The 26,297-nt window shown below is 33.1% G+C and overlaps 2 protein-coding genes across 2 annotated transcripts in view; both read left to right on the forward strand.

Moving 5' to 3' along the window:
• LOC113367764 overlaps positions 1-14,463 on the forward strand; it is a 31,846-nt gene extending 17,383 nt beyond the window's left edge. The window contains exon 2 of the mRNA XM_026609344.1: positions 13,380-14,463. Within this exon, the coding sequence (XP_026465129.1) occupies positions 13,399-14,463 (1,065 nt within the window). The 5' untranslated portion in view covers positions 13,380-13,398. The remainder of the gene's footprint in view (positions 1-13,379) is intronic.
• A 507-nt stretch (positions 14,464-14,970) lies between these two features.
• LOC113367765 (titin-like) lies at positions 14,971-25,196 on the forward strand. Its single transcript, XM_026609345.1, has 2 exons — positions 14,971-17,179; positions 20,137-25,196. Exons 1-2 carry the CDS (start codon positions 15,217-15,219, stop codon positions 25,194-25,196), a joined length of 7,023 nt encoding a protein of 2,340 aa, XP_026465130.1. The 5' UTR covers positions 14,971-15,216.
• Positions 25,197-26,297: the final 1,101 nt, after the last annotated feature.

Consider the following 26,297-nt stretch of genomic DNA (forward strand, 5'->3'; position numbering starts at 1 on the left):
TTCGATATTTAGTCTCTATGCATTAAAGCAGTACGATTGCTTTGAAAAAAAGTTCAAAATTTCCAAAATATTTCAAAATAAATTTTTCAACAAAAACTTTTGTCAAAAATTTATATAGTTCCTCAAAAATCTATTTTTTTAGAGTAAATTTTTTTAAAAAATGTTAATCTTTTCAAAAAAAAAATAATTTTTGGTACGGGAAGTTCCAGCAATTTGCCTTAAGGCACGATGCCATGCGCCCCACTAGTTTAGTTTTCGATACGGGAACTTCCAGCAATTTGCTTTAAGGCACAATGCCATACACCACTAGTTTTTTATATAACTTATTAAAAAAATATATTTGAATTTTATTTATAAATTTAGATTAAATTTGCAACCCCATTCGAGACTCATTTACCACTATTTACAAACAAAAATACGTCCATACTTTATTTCTGTATTTTATGAATCGTTTTCGTATTAAATATCGCTTTTTCGTGTTATTCGAGGTTATCTGAAATATTGTGTATGTGTTATCACTATTTTATATTGTTTGGTTCATTTACACCAGGCGAGTAATTAATAGTTTTAATGATTAGTAGAATTTTGATAAAGATAAAGAGACATTGTATTAAGATAATGAATGAAGGATGAAATTTCATATTTTAGTTCTCATAAAGATATGATGATTTATGAAGGAGATCTCCAATCTTCTGAGACGAAATTTCGGATAAGTTAATGTGTATATGAACCGATTTTTTATCTTTCGTCGACGTTTTCTCAAAAATGGGTGCACCGATTTCAATTTTACAGTTCTACCTGGTGTTAAACACATAAAACCTAACTTCACGTATGTGTTATCAATGACACATGAGAGAGATGCACTGATAAAAAATTTTATGTGATGTTTGTTACAATTACAACCCACTCATACGAAGATAGACCCGTAACATGCATCGCCATATTTTTTTTATTTTATCCATTTATTATAATTGGCTCCTGGGTATAAATAGGAGGAAAAATTGAGAATAAGTTTGAAAAACTATGAATTTAATTTGTTTAAAATCTGAATCGTGCATTAAACTGAATGCAGTTTTTGGAAAAATTCATAAACCACATATCCTAATTTATGTCCTCAGAAATTTACATTTTATATGCCAAAGTGTTAAACAGAACTTCGATTTTTGGATTACAATGGTTACAGATATTTATATCGTTTGTTTCGTGGTAGCCTCATAAATGTGTTGTAAAAGTGATATAACGAAACGTTTTATAATACATTCATGGGGGCATCAAGTTACAAACATTCGACGTGGAGGTCTGTTTATTTACATTGCTTGTAGTACTATTTTTTTAAACTATAATCGAAAAAATCGAAAATGAAATGTTTCTGAACATTTTGGCATACCTTAGAAAGAACGGATGTGTGTGTGTTTTTTTTTTGTAAAGGAAACTAGGTCTTTTGTCTGGGTATGTCGGACTCAATATACTGCCTGGGTATAATATCGACTAATAACTTCCGCATATATCTGGTTCTCTTGCTCCACTTTATGGTGGGAGGAATGCTATGATTTTTGTGTGTATGTATGTGTGTGCGGATACAATTTTTCGCCGACGTTTTTGAGAACACTGATCAACCAATTTGAATCATTCAAAAAACATTCTATTCCTATCGATGATGAGACGATTACTTTCGACATTGATTAATTTTTATTGATTATTGATTATTTTCTTTCTTCGAATGTTGAATTACTTTACGGGAAGTTTCAGCAAATTACCTTAAGGCACGATGCCACTACACCACTAGTTATTTATACGGTTTGTTTCGTGGTAGCCACATAAATGTGATGTAAAAGTGATATAATGAAACGTTTTATATTACATTTATGGGGGCATCAAGTTACTAACATTCGACGTGGAATATCCCTTAGGGTAAGTTATAGTAATCGCAAAAAATCGAAAATGAAATGTTTCTGAACATTTTGGCATACCTTTGAAAAAAAGGATGTGTGTATGTTTTTTTTTTTTGCAAATGAAATGCGTTTGGGAATTCCAGACTAGGTCTTTTGTCTGGGTATGTCGGACTCAATACTGCCCTGGGTATAATATCGACTAATAACCTCCGTATATCTCTTGTCTTTGGTTCTCTTGCTTCACTTTATGGTAGGAGGATATAGAATGCTATGATTTTTATGTGTGTAGTATGTAATGTATGTGCGGCTACAGTTTTTCACCGACGTTTTGAAGAAAACTGATCAACCGATTTGAATTATTTAAAAGTTTTTGCGGAAGGGCAGGTCTAGTCGTTTCTGTGGTGCAAAAAATACTCATGCTTGATTTTTTTTAGATTCTTTGCAAAGATTATTTTTAACTTTAAAATTTAATAAAATTCTCGAACTCTTTCATTCTATCTCTGCTCGATTAGGTTTGTTCATACACATATGTTTACATTTCTTGTATACATAAGTTGCTTGAGGAATACGTTCGACATTGATTAATTTTGTTCAATTAAGTTACGGGAAGTTCCATAAAATTACCGATGCCATACACCACTAGTTATTTGTACGGTTAGTTTCGTGGTAGCCACATGAATGTGTTGTAAAAGTGATATAATGAAATGTTTTATAAGACATTCATAGGGGCATCAAGTTACTTACATTCGACGTGGATATCTGTTTATTCACATTGCTTGTAGTGCTATTTTTTAACTATAACTATGTAATTTTTAACTTCCAGCGGGGTAAGTTATAGTGATCGAAAAAAATCGAAAATGAAATATTTCTGAACATTTTGGCATACCTTAGAAAAAAAGGATGTGTATATGTTTTTTTTTTCAAAGGAAATGCGTTTGGTTATCCAAGACTAGGTCTTTTGTCTCGGTATGTCGGACTCAATACTGCCTGGGTATAATATTGACTAATAACTTCCGCATATCTCTGGTTCTCTTGATCTAGAATGCTATGATTTTTGTGTGTGTAGTATGTATGTATGCGCGGATACAATTTTTCATCGACATTTTGAAGAACACGAATTAAGGGGATTTTGTTTATTTTTTTTTCGATTTTGAGATTTTTTGATATTATGAAAGCTAAAAACCTTAGAATTATTTAAAAAAAATCATCTCAATATCTATTTTTTGACGAATTTATAGATATAAATATCTCTATATGTATGATCCTCTGAAACCGTTTTTTTCATCGCTCCGCGAGCTATTGTATGCCAGCTGCTCTCTTTTTCATTATAATACCTCATGCTCATGACCTTTTTAATGTGTCAGCATCTTTGAACATCATGGTGTATTTGGTACATTAAATCAAATGGTGTATTTAATTATTCATAATTCGGTTCGATTTCAATTATTCATAAAAACATTGTACTTGTATTGACGAAATAAAAAATTGTCTAAAATTTTCGGAAGACATTTATCAGATATTTTATAGAAATTGTAATAATGAGTACAAATTTTGTTCCCGTATTTTAACCAATTTCTTTAATTTTTTAAATTTATAAACTTACATGGTCCAAACAGTCTTCGATATTTTTGACGTATGTATCAACCGATTTGAATGATTCAAAAAGCATTTTATTCATACTGAATGCAAGACGTACATTTTAGTTTTTACTAGGTCTAGTCGTTTCTGTGTAGCAAAAATGGTCATGCAAGGAATAAATATTTTTAATTTTTTTTAAAAGAATATCACTAATTTTAAAATTTACTTAGATTCTCGTATTCATTCATTCTATCTCGGCTCGATTAGGTTTGTTCATATATAAATAAATAAATAAATATTTGTTTATATTTCTTGTAAACATACACATAAGTTGTTTGTAGAACACGTTCGACATTGATTAATTTTACGTTACGGGAAGTTCCAGCAAATTACGTTAAGGCACGATGCCACTACACCACTAGTTACTTGTACCGTTTGTTTCGTGGTAGCCACATATCTGTGATGTAAAAGTTATATAATGAAACGTTTTATTTTACAGATATGGGGACATCAAGTTACAAACATTCGACATAGAGATCTGTTTATTTACATTGTTTGTAATGCTATTTTTTTTAACTATATAATTTTTAACTTCCCAGTTATAGTAATCAAAAAACATCGAAAATGAAATGTTTCTGAACATTTTGGCATACCTTAGAAAAAAAAGGATGTGTGTATGTTTTTTTTTGCAAAGGAAATGCGTTAGGGCATTCCGGACTAGGTCTTTTGTCTGGGTATGTCGGACTCAATACTGCTTGCGTATAATTTCGACTAATAACCTCCGCATATCTCTTGTCTTTGGTTCTCTTGCTTCACTTTATGGTGGGAGGATCTAGAATGCTATGATTTTTATGTGTGTTGTAGTATGTAATATATGTGCGGATAAAGTTTTTCACCGACGTGTTGGAGAATATGAATCAACCGATTTGAATTATTCAAAAGTTTTTGCGAAAGGGCAGGTCTAGTCGTTTCTGTGGTGCAAAAAATAGTCACAATTTTTTAAAAAAAATTGTAAATATTATTTTTAACTTTAAAATTTAATAAGATTCTCGAATTCTTTCATTCTATCTCTGCTCGATTAGGATTGTTTATACACATATGTTTACATTTCTTGTATACATAAGTTGCTTGTAGAATACGTTCGACATTGATTAATTTTTTATTGATTATTGATTATTTTTATTCTTCGAATATTGAATTACTTTACGGGAAGTTCCAGCAAATTACTTTAAGGCACGATGCCACTACACCACTAGTTATTTGTACGGTTTGTTTCGTGGTAGCCACATAAATGTGATGTAAAAGTGATATAATGAAACGTTTTATATTACATTTATGGGGGCATCAAGTTACTTACATTCGACGTGGAGGTTTGTTTATTTACATTTCTTGTATGTAGTACTAACTAAATCGAAAATGAAAATTTTTGCATATCTTCAAGTTCAGGGGTCTCTGAACGTTTTGGTATGTCTTATAAAATTGCTTTTGCTTATGATTCCCAAGATAACCGCCGTTGGGTACTACTTCGTAGGGGGAGGATCTAGAATGTTACAATTCTTGCTCTGATAATTCCCAAATAAAGTTCCATTCGCTCTTTCCTTTCGACAAATTGCAGATGAATTAGCACTTTTCTCGTAAGTGTTGTGTGCGGATATAAACTTTATTGATGATTTCGGGAGCACGGATCAACCGATTTGAATTATTCATATAAAAGCATTCAATTCCTTTTGCATTAAGGCACGATGCCATAAACCAATGATATATCGAAGTTATTTGTATGATTTGTTTCGTGGTAGCCACATGAATGTGAGATAAAAGTGAAATAATGAAACGTTTTATTTTACATTCATGGGGGTATCAAGTTACAAACATTCGACGTGGAAATCTGTTTATTTTTGTATTGCTTGTTGTAGTACTAACATATTTTTAACTTCTCGTAGAGTAATTTATAGTAATCGCAGAAAAATCTTTATATATCTTTACGGTCTGTCGGAGATCCAATGCTGCTCGATATCATGCACTTCTAGTTCCTTTTCAATGATTTGTTTATTAACTTTCCGTAGGGTAAGTTATAGTAATAGTCCAAAAATCAAGAATGATATTTTTTCATATCTTCACGTTTCAACGGTTTCTGAACATTTTGGCATGCCTTAGAAAAAAACGCATGTGTGTATGTATTAGTTTTTGGCAAAAGCAAGAACGGATCGTCCGATTAGATTGATTCATAAAACATTTTGCTTGTGTTCGCAAAAAAATGATTGTTTCTAAAATTTTAAAAAATCCAGAAGTTTTAAATTTTCAAAAAAATCCCAGACACGATTTTTTTCGAAATTTAAAAAAAATCAAATTTGTTGAAAAATTCAAAATTATCAACGATTTTCAAATTTTTGCGAAAATGTCATTTTTTTATAATTAAAAAATAAACTAGTGGGGCGCATGGCATCGTGCCTTAAGGCAAATTGCTGGAACTTTCCGTATCAAAAATTATTATTTTTTTAAAAACGATTAACATTTTTGAAAAAATTTTACTTTGAAAAAATTAGATTTTTGAGAAACTATTTGACAAAAATTTCTTTTTTTTTGCAAAAAAAAAATTTTTTTTTATGAAAAAAAAATGTTTTCTTTATTTTGACAAGCAATCGTACTGCTTTTGCATAGAGACGAATATCGAAGCGCCGCGTCGCCGTCTAACGGATAAACATTGGTACGGAACCCATAGGAATGTAAACAAAATTTATACTTATTGTTAAAATCTCTATAAAATATCTGATAATTTTATGTGCATATGTTTAATGATCATTTTTGACTGGCAAATGGCATTTTTTTACTTTTTTCATTAGATCTCCGAAACCGCTAGACCTGCCTTCATAAAAATGTGATCAATTCTTCATCTTGCAAATACAAGTAAAATGTTTTTTGAATTATTAAAATCGCTTCATCCGTGTTCCCAAAATCGTCGACGAAATTTTGTATTCGCACACACACACACACATACATACACACATACACACACACATACATCCATTTTTTCTAAGGTATGCCAAAATATTCAGAAACCTTTGAAACGTAAAGATATATAAAAATTTTCATTCTCTTTTTTTGCGATTACTATAATTTGCCCTACGGGAAGTTAATTATGCATTTGAGCTGTTTGCACTTGAACACAATTTCATTGTTTTTTATTTTTGCAGTTATATGTTTTTATTTCATGGAAAATACAATTTGGCATTATTTTGGGTTATTTGATACCTACTAGGTATTTACATAGAAAGTCATAATACCTAGAATTAGGTATTACCTAGAAAGTCATAAAATTGCTTGTGAGAAAAGAAAGCTTCTGCTTATTTTTCGACGCACATCTTTGTATTAGTAAAAAATCTTAAGCAAATGTCTTCTATACGTGTTAACAGATTTAATACCAGTTTAGGAAAGTCGGATATGAAAAATTCCTGAGACAACTCCGCTCGGATTCACTCCGAGGGAGGAGTTGTATTGGAATGATAGCTCCTGAGTGAGTTAATCAACTCTAGTCTGTTATATTCCAAGTCATACACCACTAGTTCCTTTCCTATGATTTGTTTATTAAGATAGTTGTTATCTGTTAGTTGTGTGTTTCAAAAAGTGTATTGCGATATATCGCCACCGCCGCCGCCGCATTTTGCGATACATTCCGCTCACGTTTAGCCCGTTCGCCTCGGAGGTGCACGCGCGTTCGTTCGTTCGTTCCCGATATGAGGATAGAAATTCAAGTGGAATTGGCTGCGATCGCACAGGAAAATAGGTTCTGCCGACTAGAAAATGAACGGAAATTTATATTATATCGTATCATATGCATAATGGTTTAAATAAACTGAGATATTTTTGACTATTTATGATGTCGATAGAATTATTAATATCTAATCAACGTGAATCGTTTTAACGTTTTTGTTTTGAATTGTAAACGTTTTAGGAAAAAAGCAAAAATAATATAAAATCTTATTATATAACACAAACATATTATACAATTACTTTATATATACCAAAATTAAAATTACCAATTATCCGTTTCAATATCCAGTAAGTATCATTAATTTCCGACAGAATTATTGTATTCACTACGTGATCAAGCGCTAAAGTTATGCCAATAACTTATGTTATATTTTTTATTATAATTTTTGTTACAACTAAGAACAATTTTTATACTCGGTATAGTACAAATTTTATTTTATACATAGTTCAATAATAATAATAATAACAAAAATTATTTACGGGTATCTTAATTACTTTGTGCAGATATTTCAATGAGCTCACTTATTGCTAGAAGTGATTAATTTTATTGCCGTTGCCTTTATTAACTTCCCCTAGGGTAAGTTATAATAATGGGCCAAAAATCGAAAATGAAATGTTTTATATATCTTTACGTTTTAGAGGTTTCTGAACATTTTGGCGTACCTCACAAAAAATGGATGTATGTGTTTGTCTGTATAATAGTGGAAACAATTTTTCGTCGACGATTTCTGGCGTACGGATTATGCGATTTTGAATGGTTAAAAAAAAAAAATCGATTCTTATTGACGAGGAGAGTCGCGCTGATTAGTTTTCGGAGATGTAGGTCCGACCGTTTAGGAGATATGGAGCAAAAACTGCTAAAAATGTCGGTTTTTAAGAGAACGGATCAACCGATTTTAATGATTCAAAAAACATTCGAATTGTCATGATGGCGAAAAGTTGTGATTAAACTTTGGCAGGTCCAGCCGTTTCGGAGATATAAGGATAAATGTGCGAAATATTGTAGTTTATGAGATAATTAAGCATCCGATTTAAATGATTCAAAAACTTTCTGCTTGTGTTGATGGAACGATTGCTTTTGAAGAAAGATTTTTTTTATTTCAATTTTTTTTTAATCTTCAAAAAAAAAACATTTTTGAATATTGAAAAATAATTCGGAGTTTTCATTTGAGATAAAATTTTAAAGCCCACTTAATTTTTTTACAATAACATTATTACATTATTTATAATGATCTATTTGAAAACATTTTATATTCCTCGAAGTCGAAGTTTGTCCAAAATGAATTAAGTTGCAGAGGAGCTGCAGAATCAACTCTTCCTCCGACAATAAACAACATTCAAGGATTTGTGACAAAATTTCAACGATTGATTTCGAACATCTGATTTTCCAAAAATTTTAATCTTTATAATGCGTGCTCTGGAAAATTGATTTAACCACTTATTCACTGGGATTACAATATCAGCAAAATACACAAAATAAATGATTATCTTAATTGTTTGGCATCAATAATAAATCCATATCTTTATCTGATATCTAAAAATTTAACTTCTTTGTTAAAGTACATATTACATGTGTGTAATATGTACTTTAACAAAGGTAAACTGGTACCTTAAACCAGTTTACCTTGAAATAATTCAATTCGAGAAAGCACGAATAGTTTTTGATGAAAAGCAAAAACTATTTCTGAAATAAGCTGTACTACATCTTATTTAAATGGCTAACTCTTATTCCTTATTGACTTAGTATTTCATTTCCAATTTCGTAAAAGGTGTAATGCCACATACAAATGCTTTTTTATACATCTACAGCATCAAAATATTATAAACAACTGTACATGTCAGAATATTTTTGATTTTTTCCTTAAAAAATTGCAATTTAGATGGCCTTTGGCCACTGTTGTATATGCATGATGAATATACTCATCAATGCACAAAATTTTGCAACTTGTCTTTGACGAGTAAATTTATCTATCACAGTTAACTGGTGATCAGAACAGCTCATAGATGAACATATATTGTTCTGGTTGCTTGTTCAAACAAATAACCACATATGGTAATTAAATGTGATTTCTATTATTGTTTTTAGTTACCTAAACTATAGCTTTGTAACTAAATATTAATTTCCATTCCCAATATAAAATCAAATTATCATTGCCGACTGATTTATACCTATATACCTATATAGTAGACACGCCGCTGGGTGTTGCTATTATCTTCTTGTTTATATTATAAGATAGTTATTGTTAGCAATCTCTGCTCAATCTTAATGCCTATGTAAAACATAGTGCAGAATAAATTAAATAAAAAAAATCCCGACTGATTTGTAATTCTTCATTCCAATTTGTACCATCAAACGGCGGCAACCAACCAACAAGTCGGTCGCAAGTGTCGAGAAGACTTACACAATCGGTTGTTCCGTCCGGAAGGCGTTCGCACTCGCACTCGCAATAGCACTCGGCAGCCCTCCTCTCCCGTTTCTTTTTTCGGCTCTTTGTACACACGAGCGTTGGTGATTCCCGTTCTCCCCTATTGCCGGCACCCCTTTTTCCGCCGCCCCTACAGATGTGCCGCGCTCGACGACTCTCTATATACCTCTCTACCTCTGCCGCTTTTCGGGCTAGAGCGCGAGGCGGCGGTGCGAGAGGGATGAGGCGGTTCGGATCGCTCGCTCGTGGCTCCGCGGAAGCGAAAGGGATCGATATGCCGACAGACTGCACAGCATATGTGGGCAAGGGAAGGGTCAGGGATTATAATAATTTGAAAAATTACGAAATATGCTTCCTCTATCGTCTACTACATACTACATCTCCCCTTATCAATAGAAATCGAATGTTTTTTGAATCATTCTAATCGATTGATCTGTGTTCTCGTAATCGTCGACAAAAAATTGTATTCGCACACACATACATACATACATACATACATACATACATACACAAATCCATTTTTTAATGTATGCCAAAATGTTCAGAAACCTTTAAAACGTACAGATAAAAATTTTTATTTTCGATTTTTTACGAAAACATACGAATCTTTTACATTGGCAACTAAGTAATCGCGGATTTTTGTTAGAAAATCAGACTTTTATTCGTAGAACTACACAACTTTATTCTCTAATGTATTGTCTATTCTAATCACTGACTTTTTATCAACTTTCAAGCATCATCATTATCCAACTTTCCATTTTTCTTCTAATTACCTTTTGGTTTATAAAAAAAACTAGTGATGTGTGACATCGTGCCTTATAGGGGGCGTTCATTATACGTGAGGTTTTTAGGGGGAGGGGGGTTTTGACAAAAAATCACGAAATATTACGTAGGTTAGGGAGGAATGTAGTAAGATATCACGTGTGTTTATTTTTTAACTGGTTTTTCTAAAAAAAAATTCAAACATTTTCAAATATATATATATATATATATATATATATATATACAGTTTTATCACGTAAAAATACACGTAGTGTTCGGTGATGAGGGGGGTTCTAAAAATTCTTAAAAGCTCACGTAATTAATGGACGCCCTCTAAGGCAACTTACTGGTACTTCCGTACCGAATATTAATTTTTTTTGAAAAAAGTTAAAATTTTGTTTAAATCTTTGAAAACATAGATGTTTGGGAATTTTCGGAATAATCATAGCTAATTTTAAGAACATGTTGATATCTCTAATGATCATAGTTAATTTTAGGAACATGTTGATATCTCTGATCATCATTTATGCCAGATAAATCGCATTTATTTTACTTTTTTACTTGATATCCGAAATCGCTAGACCTAACTTCACAAAAACTTAATCATTTCTTCATTTCGTCAATACAAATGAAACGTTTTTTGAATCATTTAAATTGTACGCTCCATTCTCTTAAAAACACAAATACCACTTTTGGCACTTTTTGACTTGTATCTTCGAAACGGCTAGACCTGCCTTTGCAAAAAACTAATAAGCATGTCTGCCTATCAATGAGAATCGAATGTTTTTTGAATCATGCTAATCGGTTGATCTGTGGTCTCGGAATCGTGGTAGTATTTTACTAATTGTATCCAACACACACATACATCCTTTTTTTAAGGTATGCCAAAATGTTCTGAAACCTTTGAAACGTTGAAAGTATGCAAAAATTTTTACATTCGATATTTTTGCGGTTACTATAACTTATACTCTACGTACGGGAAATTGATAAAATTGAAAATTCTTGCTTATAATTAAAATTCTTGCTTAAAATATTATACTTTTCCTTTCTGCAAATGTAAAAGGAGCATCTCAAACTCCCAAAAAGTATGAGCTCTTTTATTAGTGACAAAGGCTTGATAAAACAGCAGTGTCAACATTGGTTTGCCAAATTTTGATCCAGCGATTTTTACTCAAAGATGAAAACACTCTGGTCGTTCCAGTTGAAGTGGATTACAAAGAAAATGTTTACTTTCACTCTAACCATTCAACCGATCGATCAATTCTGTATTTGTAATAGTAATTTCGGATTTTTTATTTGAAAATCAAAAGTTTGTAATTCAACTACGAATTATTTAAATTTTTAATATCCAAGCATATATAACAGTTGCCGGGTCAAAATTTCCAAGTTATTCAAAGAATTTAAAAAAACAAGTTTTTTTTAAAAAAACAAAAAACAACAACAACAAACAAAACTTACATATTGTTAAATATATTACCAAAAAGTAAATGTTCCAACAATTTTTATTCAAAATTACATTTTATAAGTGTATACTAAATTTTCGTTTTTTTAGCATTTACTAATGTATACGAATTAAAATTTTAAGTCGTCTCACATCGATGGCAGTAGTTGACCACCAGTGACTTATGTTGCAGGAATATGATACGGATAGGGAATGTATACATATATATTGGGAATAAGTTTATTGCACGCACTATTTCTTAAATTATAGTATTTAGTAGGCGTAATGGAACTTAATCGTGATTTATGAATTGATATATAATAAAAATAGTAAAAAGTGCTCTGCGTTTTATTTTCTTCCTTCACATGTCTTATACTTCATCTATGGCTACTATTTTGATTTATTTTATTTCATTTTATCCTATTAACTTGTGTGTTAATAATCCTAAGTCCTATTAACTGAAGATGGGGACTCGAAATGTATGCACTTTATCTTTTACAATTACAAAATAAATAAGTTATAATAGTGCAGTCATTTGGTGCAAAATAGGCTGTTGCCGGTACAGTACTCCGGGAATTCTGAAAATTAATAATCTTATAGATTTCGAGGTGCCATATTGGAAAAATGACGTCAAAAAACAGCTTTTTAAAATATCTCCTTCCTGGCTCATTCTACGATAAAGTATCTATGTACGAATTAAACTAGATAAAATTTCCTACAATTCTTTAGAAAACCGTTTTTTTTGTAAAATTGATAGTTTGAGAGTACGGCCGCCTCAAAGTCTTTGCTGCTCTCGTCGTAGTATCAAATCTCTCCATATATGACAGCACTTCGAACTTAATCATATTCTCTCTACTAATTAATATTTTCAATGTTAAATTAAGCGAATAAGATCTAGAAATAAAATAATTCAAATATTTTTCGTTTTTTTTGCTGATTTTTTAACACTTCAGTGGCAAAGTAGCTATAAGTAAGTAGCTTGAAGTGTTAAAAAATCAGCAAAAAAACAGAAAAATATTTGAATTATTTTATTTTTAGATCTTATTCGCTTAATTTAACATTGAAAATATTTATTTATTAGAAGGAATGTGGTCAAGTTCAAAGTGCTGTCATATATGAAAAGATTTGATACTACGGCGAGAGCAGCAAAGACTTTGAGGCGGCCGTACTCTCAAACCATCAATTTTACAAAAAACGGTTTTCTAAAGAATTGTAGGAAATTTTATCTAGTTTAATTTCTACATAGATACTTTTATCGTAGAATGAGCCAGAAAGGAGATATTTTAAAAAAGCTGTTTTTTGACGCCATTTTTCCAATATGGCGGCAACTTGTCGTTCAAATTTGAGGTGGCAAAGTTAATTTTCGTAAAGAGCACCTCGAAATCTATAAGATTACCAATTTTCAGAATTCCCGGAGTACTGTACCGGCAAAACGACCAAATGACTGGACTATTTACAGAATGTCTCCGCCTTATTGTTATGTAATTTTAATATATCATTTTCCTCTTCCAGTGAAGAAGAAGCAGTCGGCATGGTGCACCGCAGCGGGTCGGCTTGCTTCAGCCAAACGACAACGGCGTCCGTCGACGGAAGGTCAGACTCTGCGGACGCCAGCGTCATCAGGGAGCCCGATCCGGACTGTCTGCCCTTGCTCGATGCCGGACGGCTGCCCAACGACGACGATCCGGCATCGCTCGGAGCCGTCATCGACTACGCCACTGTGATAGAGGACGACGACAGCAGGAAAAATGATCAGAGTGGTAAAAGTGGTAAAAGTGGTAAAAGTGGTAAAAGTGGTAATAGTCCGAGTTTGGTTAAAGATGCCTTGCAGGGTCTGGAAGCCTCTTTACCGCCGGTAGTGGGTGGTAGTGTTGCAGATCATGGGACCACCGAGGATCAGCTGGAGGACGCCAAATGCATGGAAGCTATACCACCTGATAAGGGATTAGCGAACTTTGGTTTAGGCAATCAGCAGGATGTGAAGCATGATGAGGCTCTGGTGGAGACATCTACTGAGGATTGTAGTAAAATAAGTTTAGTCAAATTATCCAAAACGGTTGCTAATAAGACAAAGAAAAAATCAACAGCAAAAGGTAAATCACTAATCAAAAGTTCGAATGGTTCGAGAAAAAATAAGCCAAATGTTAAGAAGCAACAAAACGCCAAGAATGAAGAGTTGGTTTCACCTAGTATACTTTCAAATACACCTGTTGACTTTTCTGAAATTGTTAGTTTACCAGTCGATAAAAAGAACGTTAAGAAACCTAAGAAAGCGACAGTCGTGAAAAAATTTGTAAAACATACTGCACCCGGGAGTAAACTGAAACCAAAACTAGTACGCAAGAAAACACATGCAAAGTCTAAAAAGAAACCAGAATCCCAGTCCCCAGTTGTCGACGACAAAGACGATCTTCCTATCGATGATCAACCTTTATCCAAGGTTAAAGAACTGATAGCCACTAAAGATCTTTCTGAAGATTCAAATGCTCAGTTAGAAAAGACTATTGGTGTAAGTGAAACGAAGCCGTCTGTCGACATTGAAGTAAAACTTGCTGCAAAAGTGATATTTCCACGCTTAATTCTTCTTGTGCCTTGATACGCCATCAAATGACGAAGTGATAAAGAAAGTTGAAAAGAAAGTCGTCCGACGCAGCGGCAAAAAGTCTCCAGAAAAGAAGCAAAATGTGAAGTCAACAAAGAGCAATGTGCAATCCAGTCCGTCACTAGATATAGAAACTGTTTCCAAAAATGTGAAGAGCGCGACGTCCAAACGAACAAATGATAATGCTAAATCTAAGAAGCGAAAGCGAAAGTCAACAAAACTTTAGCGATAAAAGCGAATCGATTAAGGTAGACGAAACCATGACGAATCAAGTTGAAACCACGAGCTGTGAACAAAATGAAAAATCCATGACTGTGGTGTCAACTCACCAAGAGATCAGTTTGCGCTGCAAACTGCCTTTAAGTAAACTGACTCGCATCTTACACAAAATTAAACCCGTTAATAAATTGTTGCTAGAAGAACCCGAGAGCAAACCTGTGAAACAGCTGAACTCCATCAAAATTATGCCTCAAGTGCCATCCGCCGGTACGGATGCGTCGTCCCCGTCAATTCTGATGTCAAAACATCCCAAAACGTTTCCTTTGCCTCTACTGCGAACGATCTTTCGTTACAGCATCTTTGCAAATTCGGCACGTCCAACGAGTACACAAGGATAATCCCAGCAGGCGTTCCAGCGGGCGTGGAAATGTCTCGAATTCCAAATCAGATTTCATCGGCTGTGGATTTTGTTCAACGGAGCACACTGCCTTGGCCAGGAGCGTCGATCTGAAACAATTATTTTTGCATATGTCCGAAAGACACGGGGACAAATACTTTGCATGCACCAAATGTACAGTGCGATTTCCCTCTAGTGAAATTTTGAATGCTCATCTGTCAGACGCGCACGGGCAAAAAGTAGACATGGCGAGGACTGTTGGCGAATTTGCAATCCCGGACGCGGTAGATTTTGAACAGAACATAGCCGTGAACATCGTGTCTCTGGCAGAACCCAAAGTCAATCCGAAGATTGTGGTTACGGAACCGGTTAGGACGAAGTTGCAGAGATCTGGTACATCTTCTGGGAACACAACAGGAGATACGCCGCAGAATGAGCCGATGTTGTCGCGATTGGGTATTACTCAGAATCGTTCTCCTGGTGGTAAGAAACAGACGTCCAAAAGTCGTAAAAGCGGCGATTTAAAGTCGCCACTTAACTCTGATAAAAAACAGAGTAACAAATCGAAGACTTTCACGCAAGAACCGCAAGAGTTCGTTATAAACAAAAACATAAATTCGAAAAATGAATTATTTGACAGTAGATTTGATAAGGACTTTTACCAAAACGTGACTAGTAACGTGTGTGAAAATTTAGCGCGTTACTTGGATGGAAAAATGAATAACATACCGGGAATGAGTAAGACTGAGGAGCCAGACCTGGATAGCTCAACACTGCCATTGCTGAGGGACGAGAATAAAGTAAGGATACACGAATCAAATACAAATCTATCCTCGATCAGCTCATTTCCTACTCTTTTGACCTCGGAACAGTACGGAGCCGGTCCTTTCAGCAACCTAAAACTGCCGCGCAAGAAAGCCACGAAAAACTCATGGAAGTGGAAGTTCGATTTCGTTAAAAAGTACAAATATTATAACGAAAACGGTAAAATGGTGAAAAAAATCAAACCGTCTTGCCAAGGCACCAGAGACTTATCCAAATTGGATATGTGGACACAGTTGACTATGAAAAGTAAGTACGACACCGAACGGATTAAAGCTGGTGAAAGTAATACGGAGGAAGAAATAATAGAGAATAATATCAGAAATGAAAAAGTACGTTTGCTGAATGAATTGAATTCCATACTTGATACCAGGTTGTTTCCGAAGTTACATTTGGAGCAGGAATTTGAGGAAGTTAAACCTGACGTACGCGCTTTGGAAAAAACTGAGAATGAAACAAAAGTTCGTAGGAAATCTAGTAGGATTAATGACATTTGTGCAAATTTAGCCAAAGCCAACACTAAAAGTGATGTGGAAGTTGTAATTAAAACAGAAGACGTTGAAACTGTTATTGTAGAACCTGTAGACAACAAAATCGATATATCAGCAATTCCTATTACACCTACTAATCCTTTGGAACCATCAAGCGAATCATTGCTGATATCGGAGTACCTGCAGTTAGAAGCCAAGAATAGATCCTCAGAAGTACAAACAATGGTTAATTCTTTAGAAGTGTTTTTAAGCGGTGAATGGGCAAGGCCTAGGTGTTACGTCTGTGTCGGCTGTGGTAAAAAACTAAACACTCTCAAAGAACTGGAAGATCACAAGACTTCAGAACACGCTTATATATACTCAACCTATTACGAAATCGTGGGCAAAGACATGATCAACAGTGAAGTGTATCGTTTATTCCATTTACCAGGCTCTCAAAACACTGGCAAACTTTTAATAGACGAGAAACTTAATATCGAACAAGTAAAACCAGATGTAAAAAGCCACAGTTCATATACAAAGTGTACAAAGTGCAAGACAGATTTGAAAGGCGAAGACTTTTACAGGCATTTATTAGAATGTGCAGGTGATGCTTGGTTGTTGTCGAAGAAGAAATCCAGGTATAGGCCTTTTGGTACTCGAAGGAGAAGGGCTAGGTTGAACGGATGCAAGCCTTCGAGGAGACAGAATAATGGAAATGGTAATTCCTCAGGGGCTATTGTTAAGAAACTGAGACGGAAGGTGAAGAAGAAGTCTGGGCCCAGAGTTAAACCAAGTGATGGTACGTATATGAGGTTGCATATTATGTAGTCAACGGGTGAATGTAATGGATGTAAAGAGATGTTTATGTGATTGATGATTTAATGTATTTATAGTTTATATGTGGTGAATAAAGAATTTGTCGGAATATTTTATCGGGGTTAGGGAATTATAGTTGTTATATATTTTATGGAAAGATGCTTTCAAGACATGGGATTTATAATGTATGGAAATGAATTCAAATTATATTTTGCAGTTTAATTCTCTTTCTATTTCTAGTTGGATGCCTGTTTAAGAAGTGTTTTGTTTAAATTTTTATAAAAATTTAATAGATAAATCCTGGATTTTTGAATAAATTGAATTTTCACAATTAATCTAAAAAAAATAATAAACATGTTTTTTTGTAGATGTTTAAATTTGTGTGAGATTTCCAACATTTATTTTATATTTCTTCTAATAGTTTAAAAAGTTCGTTGCACTAACTATTAAATTATTTAAAAACCGAGTTGAAATTCAGTAATAAGCGTTTTTGATGAGTTTGGGTATTAAAATTTAAAATAAAAATAGTTGTACATATATTTTTTTAGTTTGCACTATATGGAGATTTTTTAATAATTTTTTTATAGAGTTTGAAAATTTCGTTTTGAGCACTATGCTCAAATTGCATTAGTTGAAACTAGATAAAATTTACTAAATTTTAGTAAAAATTCTCATATAACAATAAAATAAATTTTATACTCTTCTAATTTGCAATATGTGGAGAATTAGAACATTTTCAACATATTTTATATTTTTTGAAAATTTTATTCCGGATTGAATGCACTAATCATAGTTGAAACTATATAAAATTTAAAAATTTTAGTAAAAACCCTCATATAACACTTAGATATTAGACATCTTAAATGAAATCAATTTTATATTCTTTTAGTTAGTAGTTTATGGAGATTCATGATATTTTTTTCTTAACATTTCTTTATGAACTTAAAAATCCTTTTTGGACACTGCTCTAATTGCATTACTAAAAACTAGACAATTTTTACTAAAATTCAGTAAATATTGTTATGTAACACTTGGATATTAAAATTGTAAACAAAATTAATTTTACATTCTTCTAGTTAGCATTATATAGAGATTTGGTATTTATTTTAACATTTGTTTATAATTTTGAAAATTTTGTTTCGTACATTATGCATTAGTTAGAACTCGATAAAAATTACTAAAATGCAGTAAATACTGTTTTTTTTATAAACTTGGATATTAAAATTTAAAATGAAATTAAATTTACATTTTGTTAGCTTACATTGTAGAGATTTAGGCCATTTTTTAACATTTTTTTAAAATAATTTGCAAATTTCTTTTCGGACACCATGCTGTATTTGCATTAGTTAAAACTACATAGAATTTAGTAAAATTTAGTCAAAACTGCTTTTGATTAAGTCGGAAATTAAATCTTTAAATATAATTCGTTCTATATTCTCTTAGTTAGCATTAATATATCTTAAACATTTTTCAAAATAATTTGCAAATTTTTCTGACAGAATGTACTAATTACATTAGTTAAAACTCGATAAAATTTACTAAATTTTAGTAAAAACCCTAATGTATAACAGTTAGATAAGATTTTATATTTTAGATTACAGTTAGATTAAATCAATTTTATATTCTTCTGGTTTTTAGTTCATGCAGATTTAGGACTTCATTTTAACATTTTTTTAAATAATTCGAAAATTTGGTTCACTTAGATAACATTTTAAATGAAATCAATTTTATATTATTCTAGTTTGCAATATATAAAATTTACTAAAATTTAGTAAAAATTGTTCTATATGACACTTGGATATTAAAATTAAATTTAAAAAACAAAATTAATTTTACATTCTTCTAGTTAGCATTATATGCAGGTTTAGTACATTTTTTAACATTTTTTTATATAATTTGAACATTTTGTTCCGGACACTTTGCACTAATTACTTTAGTTAAAACTAGATAAAATTTACTAAAATTTAGTCAAAATGTTATATAACACTTAGATATCAGAATTTAAAATAAAATTAATTTTTATATCCTATATGAAAATGCAGGACATTTTTTTAACATTTATTTATATAATTCAAAATTTCGTTTCGAACATAATGCACATAATTACATTAGTTGAAACTAGATAAAATTTACTAAAATTTAGTCAAAATGTTATATAACACTTAGATATCAGTATTTAAAATAAACTTAATTTTTATATTCTATATAAAAATTCAGGACATTTTTTAACAATTTTTTATATAATTTGAAAATTTTGTTTCGGACCCTATGCATTAAAAATTTTATTTAAAAGTAGATAAAATTTACTGAATTTTAGGCAAAATGTTTTATAACGTTTGGATATTAGAATTTTAATTAAAAATTGTTGAAACGCGGATTTCTATATTATTTTGATCATTAAAATATCTGAGATAAATTCCATATTGTAATAATCAACTAAAGTCTATATATATTTATATATGAATTAGCGTTCATAAAATATAAATATAATAAATATAAATTTATTCTTTTAACATTCATAAAGTTATGATTGTTCTGATTACACTTGGAATCAAAACAATTTGAAAGAAACAATTGCAAATATTTGTTTAATGTTATTGGTGCATTAAACATATCAACAATAATTTGAATGAGATTGTTTTTAAAACGAACAGAAAACATTTTGCTCTCATTGTTTGCTATTTAATTTTACTATTTTCTATAATTACACATTGTTTTATCTTTATCATAATAAGTTTATTTGAGCTAAGTCATTTTCTTTCATTTTTATTTGTATTTATATTCATTTCATTTCTCATTTCTTACTACAAAGAAATTAATGTAAGAAATTCACCAAGCTATAATTTTACTTCACTAAAGTGCCAAAAAATTTACCAAACAGAATAAATACTTGAAACAATTTATAACTATTACTAATCTATTACAATTTTCCTCTTCTAGCGGAAACAATTCAAAGGATGTTGGCAAATCTACCAGCAAAACGTCTAACCAAGCACGTCATGCCATTACCAAAACCTGTCCAGAGACCGCTCAACAAAAACCAGAAGCACAAACCTCAAAAATCAAACCCCAGACACTCGATACTGGTCTCCAACAATATGAGATCAAGCCGAAGTAGACCTTTCCTGATTGGGTCAGGACACAAACACACCTGGACTGAATTGCAACGACTCAAGAACGCTAAACAGCAACATGCCAACAGGAATAGAATTGTGAAAAATGATACAGGGACATCCAGTACAGCCAGGACATCTGGTAAAGGTGTTAAGAAAGTTGTGAAGAAGGACGGTGATGGTGAAAGTGTTAAACGAGAGACAGAGGACAAGTCGGTGGAGTCAAAAGTGTTGAGTGATAAAGATGGTAAGAAGATTGTTTTGAAAAGTAAGGTTGTTAAAAGTAAACCAAGTACAGTAGAAAGTGCAGAAGGTGTTTTATTGAGTGATGTGACTGTTGAAAGTGATGTAAGTAGCAAGAAAAAGAAGCAGGTGAGTAAAAAAGGTGCAAAAATTGTACAGAAGCCAGAGACAACTACTGTTGATGAGGACAAGACTGATACACCGATAGATATTGTAAATACAGATGAGAGTTCTAAAGATTCCAAGTCACCTACAGAAGTTTTGACTGCTAAGCCTAAGCAAGTAAAGAAAATTGTTAAAACCAGCAAGGACATTAAGAACAAAAAAGTTAAACCCAAGAAGTTACCAATTCCAAAATTTATCGTGGAAGATTTGTCTACGCCCGCAAGTCTTGCTGAAAAACTGGATGTAACAACATCAACCATAGCAGCTGATGTTGATGATGATAAAACCACAAAAACCACAGAAATTTCTTTATTAACAAGTGTGGTATCTGCAGAACCCTTGGTTCTTCCTGATGGTGATGATTCAGACAGCAAAAGTGATGATGTACCACTTGCCAAAATTATTTCCAAACCATTGAGCAAACCTAAAAGAAAACCTGCAGTTAAATTGGTAAAACCAAAAGCACCAGTCATTAAAAAACCAGCCAATAAGAAGAAATCTAAAACATCTGATGCTGAACAAATGCCTGAATTAAAAATTGTATCGCCTATTTCCAGTGGTAAGAGTACAGAAACTTGTCCTGTTCTATCACCTGTTGTGGTTAAGTCCAAGAAGGCACCACGTCCTTTGGCTCCATCGAGGTTGAAATTAAATTTTGCACCATTGATCTTGGATGTTCCTGAAATTAATGGTGAAAGTCCGGTTACAATAACAGGTCCCATAAAGGATTTGTCGACAATTGGTGATTGTGCAGTGTCTGCTGAGGTGAAATCTCAGCAATTGTTAGTACCTGAGTCTGTGGATGAAGTTCAGGATGTACCCATGGATGAAGTGAAAGCATCAATTATTGATGAACTAGTTGGTAATGAAACAGTGGATACTAGTACAAAAGAAGTACCGCAAGTATCAATACCTGAAGAAATATCACCAATATTGAAACCAGATCAGAAGCAAATTGAAGAAACAACTCATGCAACTATATCTGAGACTCCACAGTTGTCTGCAGCAGCAACTCCAAACAAAATTTCTCCAACTGGGATTCCAAACACTCCGAGCAAAACACCGAAAAGACGGTCTAAAAAGTTGACTGATTGCATAGCAATGTTGACCAATAAGTTGCATTCTAAATTATCAGAAAGTTGTGCCGGTTCTTTTAATATATTCAACAGCTCACAAGCATCAATTTGCAGTACACCAGAAGAGAAAACAACACCAGAAAAGATACCAATACTAGAACAGAAGTCAACACCAGAAAATATATCAATACCAGAAGAGAAAGCAACATTAGAAAAGATTTCAATACCAGTTTTCAGTACATCAACACCAGAACAGAAATTAGTTTCAGAAAAGATACCAATACCAGTTTGCAGTACATCAACGCCAGAAAAAATATCAATACCAGTTTGCAGTACATCAGCACCAGAAAAAATATCAATACCAGAAGAGAAATCAACACCAGAAAAGGTACCAACACCAGTTTGCAGTACATCAACACCAAAACAGAAATCAACACCACCAATTCTAGATTTTTCAACAAAATTATATGAAACAAATACTGAAACTACAAATTTGCAACCCCTTGAAGATTCTGCAACCAAATCCAGAGTTGTTACAGATTTGAAGGTGCCTTTGGTAGGATTATTATGCAATAAGGAAAAATCAGATTTGCCACCAAATCCTGTTGTCCCAGAAGAAATATTATGCAACAAGGATATCTTAGTTTTTCCACCAAATCCTGTTGTTTCAGAAGAAATATTAAGCAACCGGGAAGTCTCTATTTTGCCACCAAAACCAGTTGTCTCAGATAAATTACTAAGCAACAAGGATATCTTAGTTTTTCTACCAAATCCTGTTGTTTCAGATGAAATACTAAGTAAGAAGGAAATCTCAGTTTTGCCATCAAATCCTATTGTCCCAAATGAAATACTAGGTAAGAAGGAAATCTCAATGTTTCCACCAAAACCTGTTGTCCCAGAAGAAATACTAAGCAACAAGAAAATCTCAGTTTTGCCACCAAAACCAGTTGTCCCAGATGAAATCTTATGCAACAGGGAAATCTCAGTTTTGCCACCAAAACCAGTTGTCCCAGATGAAATATTAGGCAACAGGGAAATCTCAGTTTTGCCACCAAAACCAGTTGTCCCAGATGAAATATTAAGCAACAGGGAAATCACGATTTTGCCACCAAAACCAGTTGTCCCAATTGAACTTGAAAACCTATGGAAGGTTTCTGTAACAATCATAAATGAAAGTGAGAACTTGCCTAAAGTTTCTGCACCAGAAAACAATTTATCAACAGTGTCAATGTTCAAAATAAACCCTGAGGAAGCCATTAAGCCCAAGATCAATGAAGCAGTGAAGTCAAATTTCAGTGACAACAAAATTCTGAAAAATGATGTAGTTGCTCCGTCGAATGATATAGTTACTCCGTCGAATGATATAAATCCACTAAATTTGTCGTCCACCAAACGCGACGTAAGATTGGACTTAAATACCTTCTTAAATGATACAAATTTTACAAAACCTCATTTTCGTTCCGACAGTTTATCATCGGATATAGACAAAGCTTTAGATGATTCAGTCGGCGACAAACTGGGTAGCGATATCGACATCAGTGAAGTCCTAAAAGAGTCTGAGCATCTAAATGAATTTTTATTGTGTGATGATGTGAAGAAAAATTCCTTAGACATTAATTCAGGGAAACCGAAAACTCCTGAAAAATTCATTCTAAAAATTCCTGAATTCGAGGTCAGTCCTATCAGGAAACGCGAGAAGAGGAAACCGTACGTGTCGAAAAGTCCGAAGATTAAATTTAGGATGAAAAAGACTTTGGGTAAAAATAAAAAGGGAAGGAAGAACCTGTCTGATGTTTTGTCTTCAATGCCTTTTGATGATGGTAGTAATGACTCAAATGTGCAAAATGATTTTTTTAAGAGTTTTGATGATGATGATAAAGTAGCACTTGAGGATGATTTTGCACCTGCAAGTCTAGATAAATCACATAATGCTCAATTGGAACATATTGAACCAGAAAATTCCAAAGTTGATGCACCAGAACCACTAATACGAGACAATTTATCACCATCGCCGATTTTTAACAACGATACGTCCATTTCCAAACCAGATCATTCCATTACAAAAGACGATATTTTTACTACGTCTCCAATCGAAAACGAATTACCAGTTTTGAGATCTCCGAAAATTACAATCAGTTTCAAGAAGGAAAGCAGCAGGAAAATTATCAGCAAGTGTTTGAGTGAAATTTTTGTTGAAAGTTCGAACGATGATCAACCTGAATCGACAAAAATCGAGCCGGAAGTTGTAAAGGATTGTGGTAAATCACATTTTGAAGAGGAAACTATGTCGGCGTCGGATGTGAATATTTTTGAAAAAGTTTGCAAACAAAAGGAAGATGATAATCAAAATTCTGAGAAGAAAGAAGCTGGGCTGGATGAAGTTTTACCGTTGCCTGTGGAGAAAACTGTGTTGGAAACTGATAAGGTATCAGTAGACGATATGGTAAATGGACTTCTTGAAGCAAATGAACAACCAAGTGCGGATACAAATTCTGAAACCAATGTTCAAAGTGATTTAGGTGTCGACGAACCAAGTTTATTATTGGAGGATAAATCTAGTGAAATTAGTCAAGTAAATAAAGCTGTTTCAAACATTTTGGACAAGGCTAAGCCCAAGACCAAACAATCAAAAACAAGGAAGACCAAACGTCAGAATGCAAAAACCAAGAAGAGCAAACAGCCTAAAAAACAAGTTGTTGAACGTAAAATGTCACCACGAATATGCAAATCTAAAACCAACGAATTCCAGGATATAGTAACCAATATTGACGAACCAAGTTTAACTTTACTGGATGCTGAAATCAAATCAAATATTGTCGATGACGAATTACCTGAAATCCAACCAGTTTCTCTTAATGACAATCTATTTATTATTGAAAATAAAACAACTTCTCCTGAATTTGCTTTGCCAGAAACTGAAGACAAGATACAAATATGTGATAGTTTTGATGAACAAAAATGTACAGACGAACAAATCAGTTTGATGGAAGACAGCGAAATATTTACAGAGTCATTGTTATCAAAAATCGGCGATGAAACTGTTGAAACCAACGAGAACATTTTAGACAATACAACTACAAGTCATGTCCCTGACAACTCTGGTGATACCATTGAGACTGATTCTGATGAAGATGTAAGTTTAGCAGTTATTGCTAAAACTTTGCAACAAAAACCAGAAACAAATGAGCCTTTAAAACCAGAAGAACCTTTGGACGATGATAAAACCAGTATCGCGTGTTCTCAGGATCAAAATAACACGTCGAATGATTTTATTCTAAAGTATGATATAATAAAATCCAAGAAAAAGCGGCGGTACAAGAAGTCTATACTGTATAATTCAAAAAAAAGTGAAGCCACAAGTCAAAACGGAGAAAAATACACGAGCAAGTCCTGTGGTTGTTAAACCAATTGACGCTTTGAACTATTGTGAAATTTGTAAGAAGAGTTTTCAACGTTTGGAAAGCTTGAACAAGCACAAGATGACTTTGACGCATATTGCTAAGTTGTCGGAGATCGAATTTTTGAATAAAAAGAATGAAAAAGATGCTGAAATTGAAGTAGAAGAAACCAAGATAGTTGATGCACCAGCCAATGGTGATGATGCACCAGCCAATGGTAATAATGCACCAGCCAAAGGTGATGATGCACCGGTTCACAAAGACGTTGATGCTTTACCTGAAGTTGCCAAACCTGACCAAGTTGATGACAACATCGCAGATGAAGTAATTTTACCTCCACCACCAGAAATCCAACAACTACCACCTCCTCCTCAACCGATCCCTGATCCCACATCAGATATGAACAACCGCAAAGCCCTGAGTGTAGAAGAAGCCTTGTTCTTCGAATGCTGCAGCCTTCTCAAAAGTTCTGAAGCCACCAAAAACGAAATAGCGTCCGAAACTCAAAAATTCAACCCAAATCTGTACGCCATGGATAACCTAAAACTCCTAACCAACAACCATCACTACTCAAATAAATTCAGTGATATTTCTAACGACTCCAACAACGTACCAGCAGTTCCTAACATCCAGGAAGACAGAGGCGGTAATCTGACCGCGTTTTTGGCCACAGTCGATAAATTTATTAGTGCACCTTTGTTGAATCACCATCAACGTGACGATTTTGCAAGAACTGATGGTGATGGTGAGTTTTTACCAAACCAAGACCAAATTTTAAGGTACAACAATGATTATCAACGTAAAAACTTTTCGCCTATATCATCCACTCATAGCGATGTAGTAGACGATAATTTGTACATTAAGTCTAATGTTTTACCAACTGATAGCTATAGTAATGATACAGTTTCCAAGGATTTCGATGCCAATTTGTACAATGAAAATAATATGATAGTTCATTCTAACTTGAATTCTTATTCTGAGACTGGTGACAGTACTCCTCCTTCTTTGGTGAACACGGATGATGAGAATTCATTGGATAATTGTGTGGAAAATACAAGTTGTGTTTGGTTGAAATTGAGAAAAATGTTTATGGTGATGAAAAAGGT

This window comes from Ctenocephalides felis, unplaced genomic scaffold (assembly GCF_003426905.1).
Source record: "Ctenocephalides felis isolate EL2017-DRISC unplaced genomic scaffold, ASM342690v1 CF-g0.4_SCAFFOLD_01170, whole genome shotgun sequence".
Taxonomy (NCBI): Eukaryota; Metazoa; Arthropoda; class Insecta; order Siphonaptera; family Pulicidae; genus Ctenocephalides; species Ctenocephalides felis.

Excerpts from the sequence above, each read along its gene's own strand:
- LOC113367765 (XM_026609345.1), top strand. The coding sequence starts at position 15,217 with ATGTCCGAAAGACACGGGGACAAATACTTTGCATGCACCAAATGTACA. Across the intron at positions 17,180-20,136 it reads CAGAGTTAAACCAAGTGATG|CGGAAACAATTCAAAGGATG; the intron begins GTACGTATATGA and ends TTCCTCTTCTAG.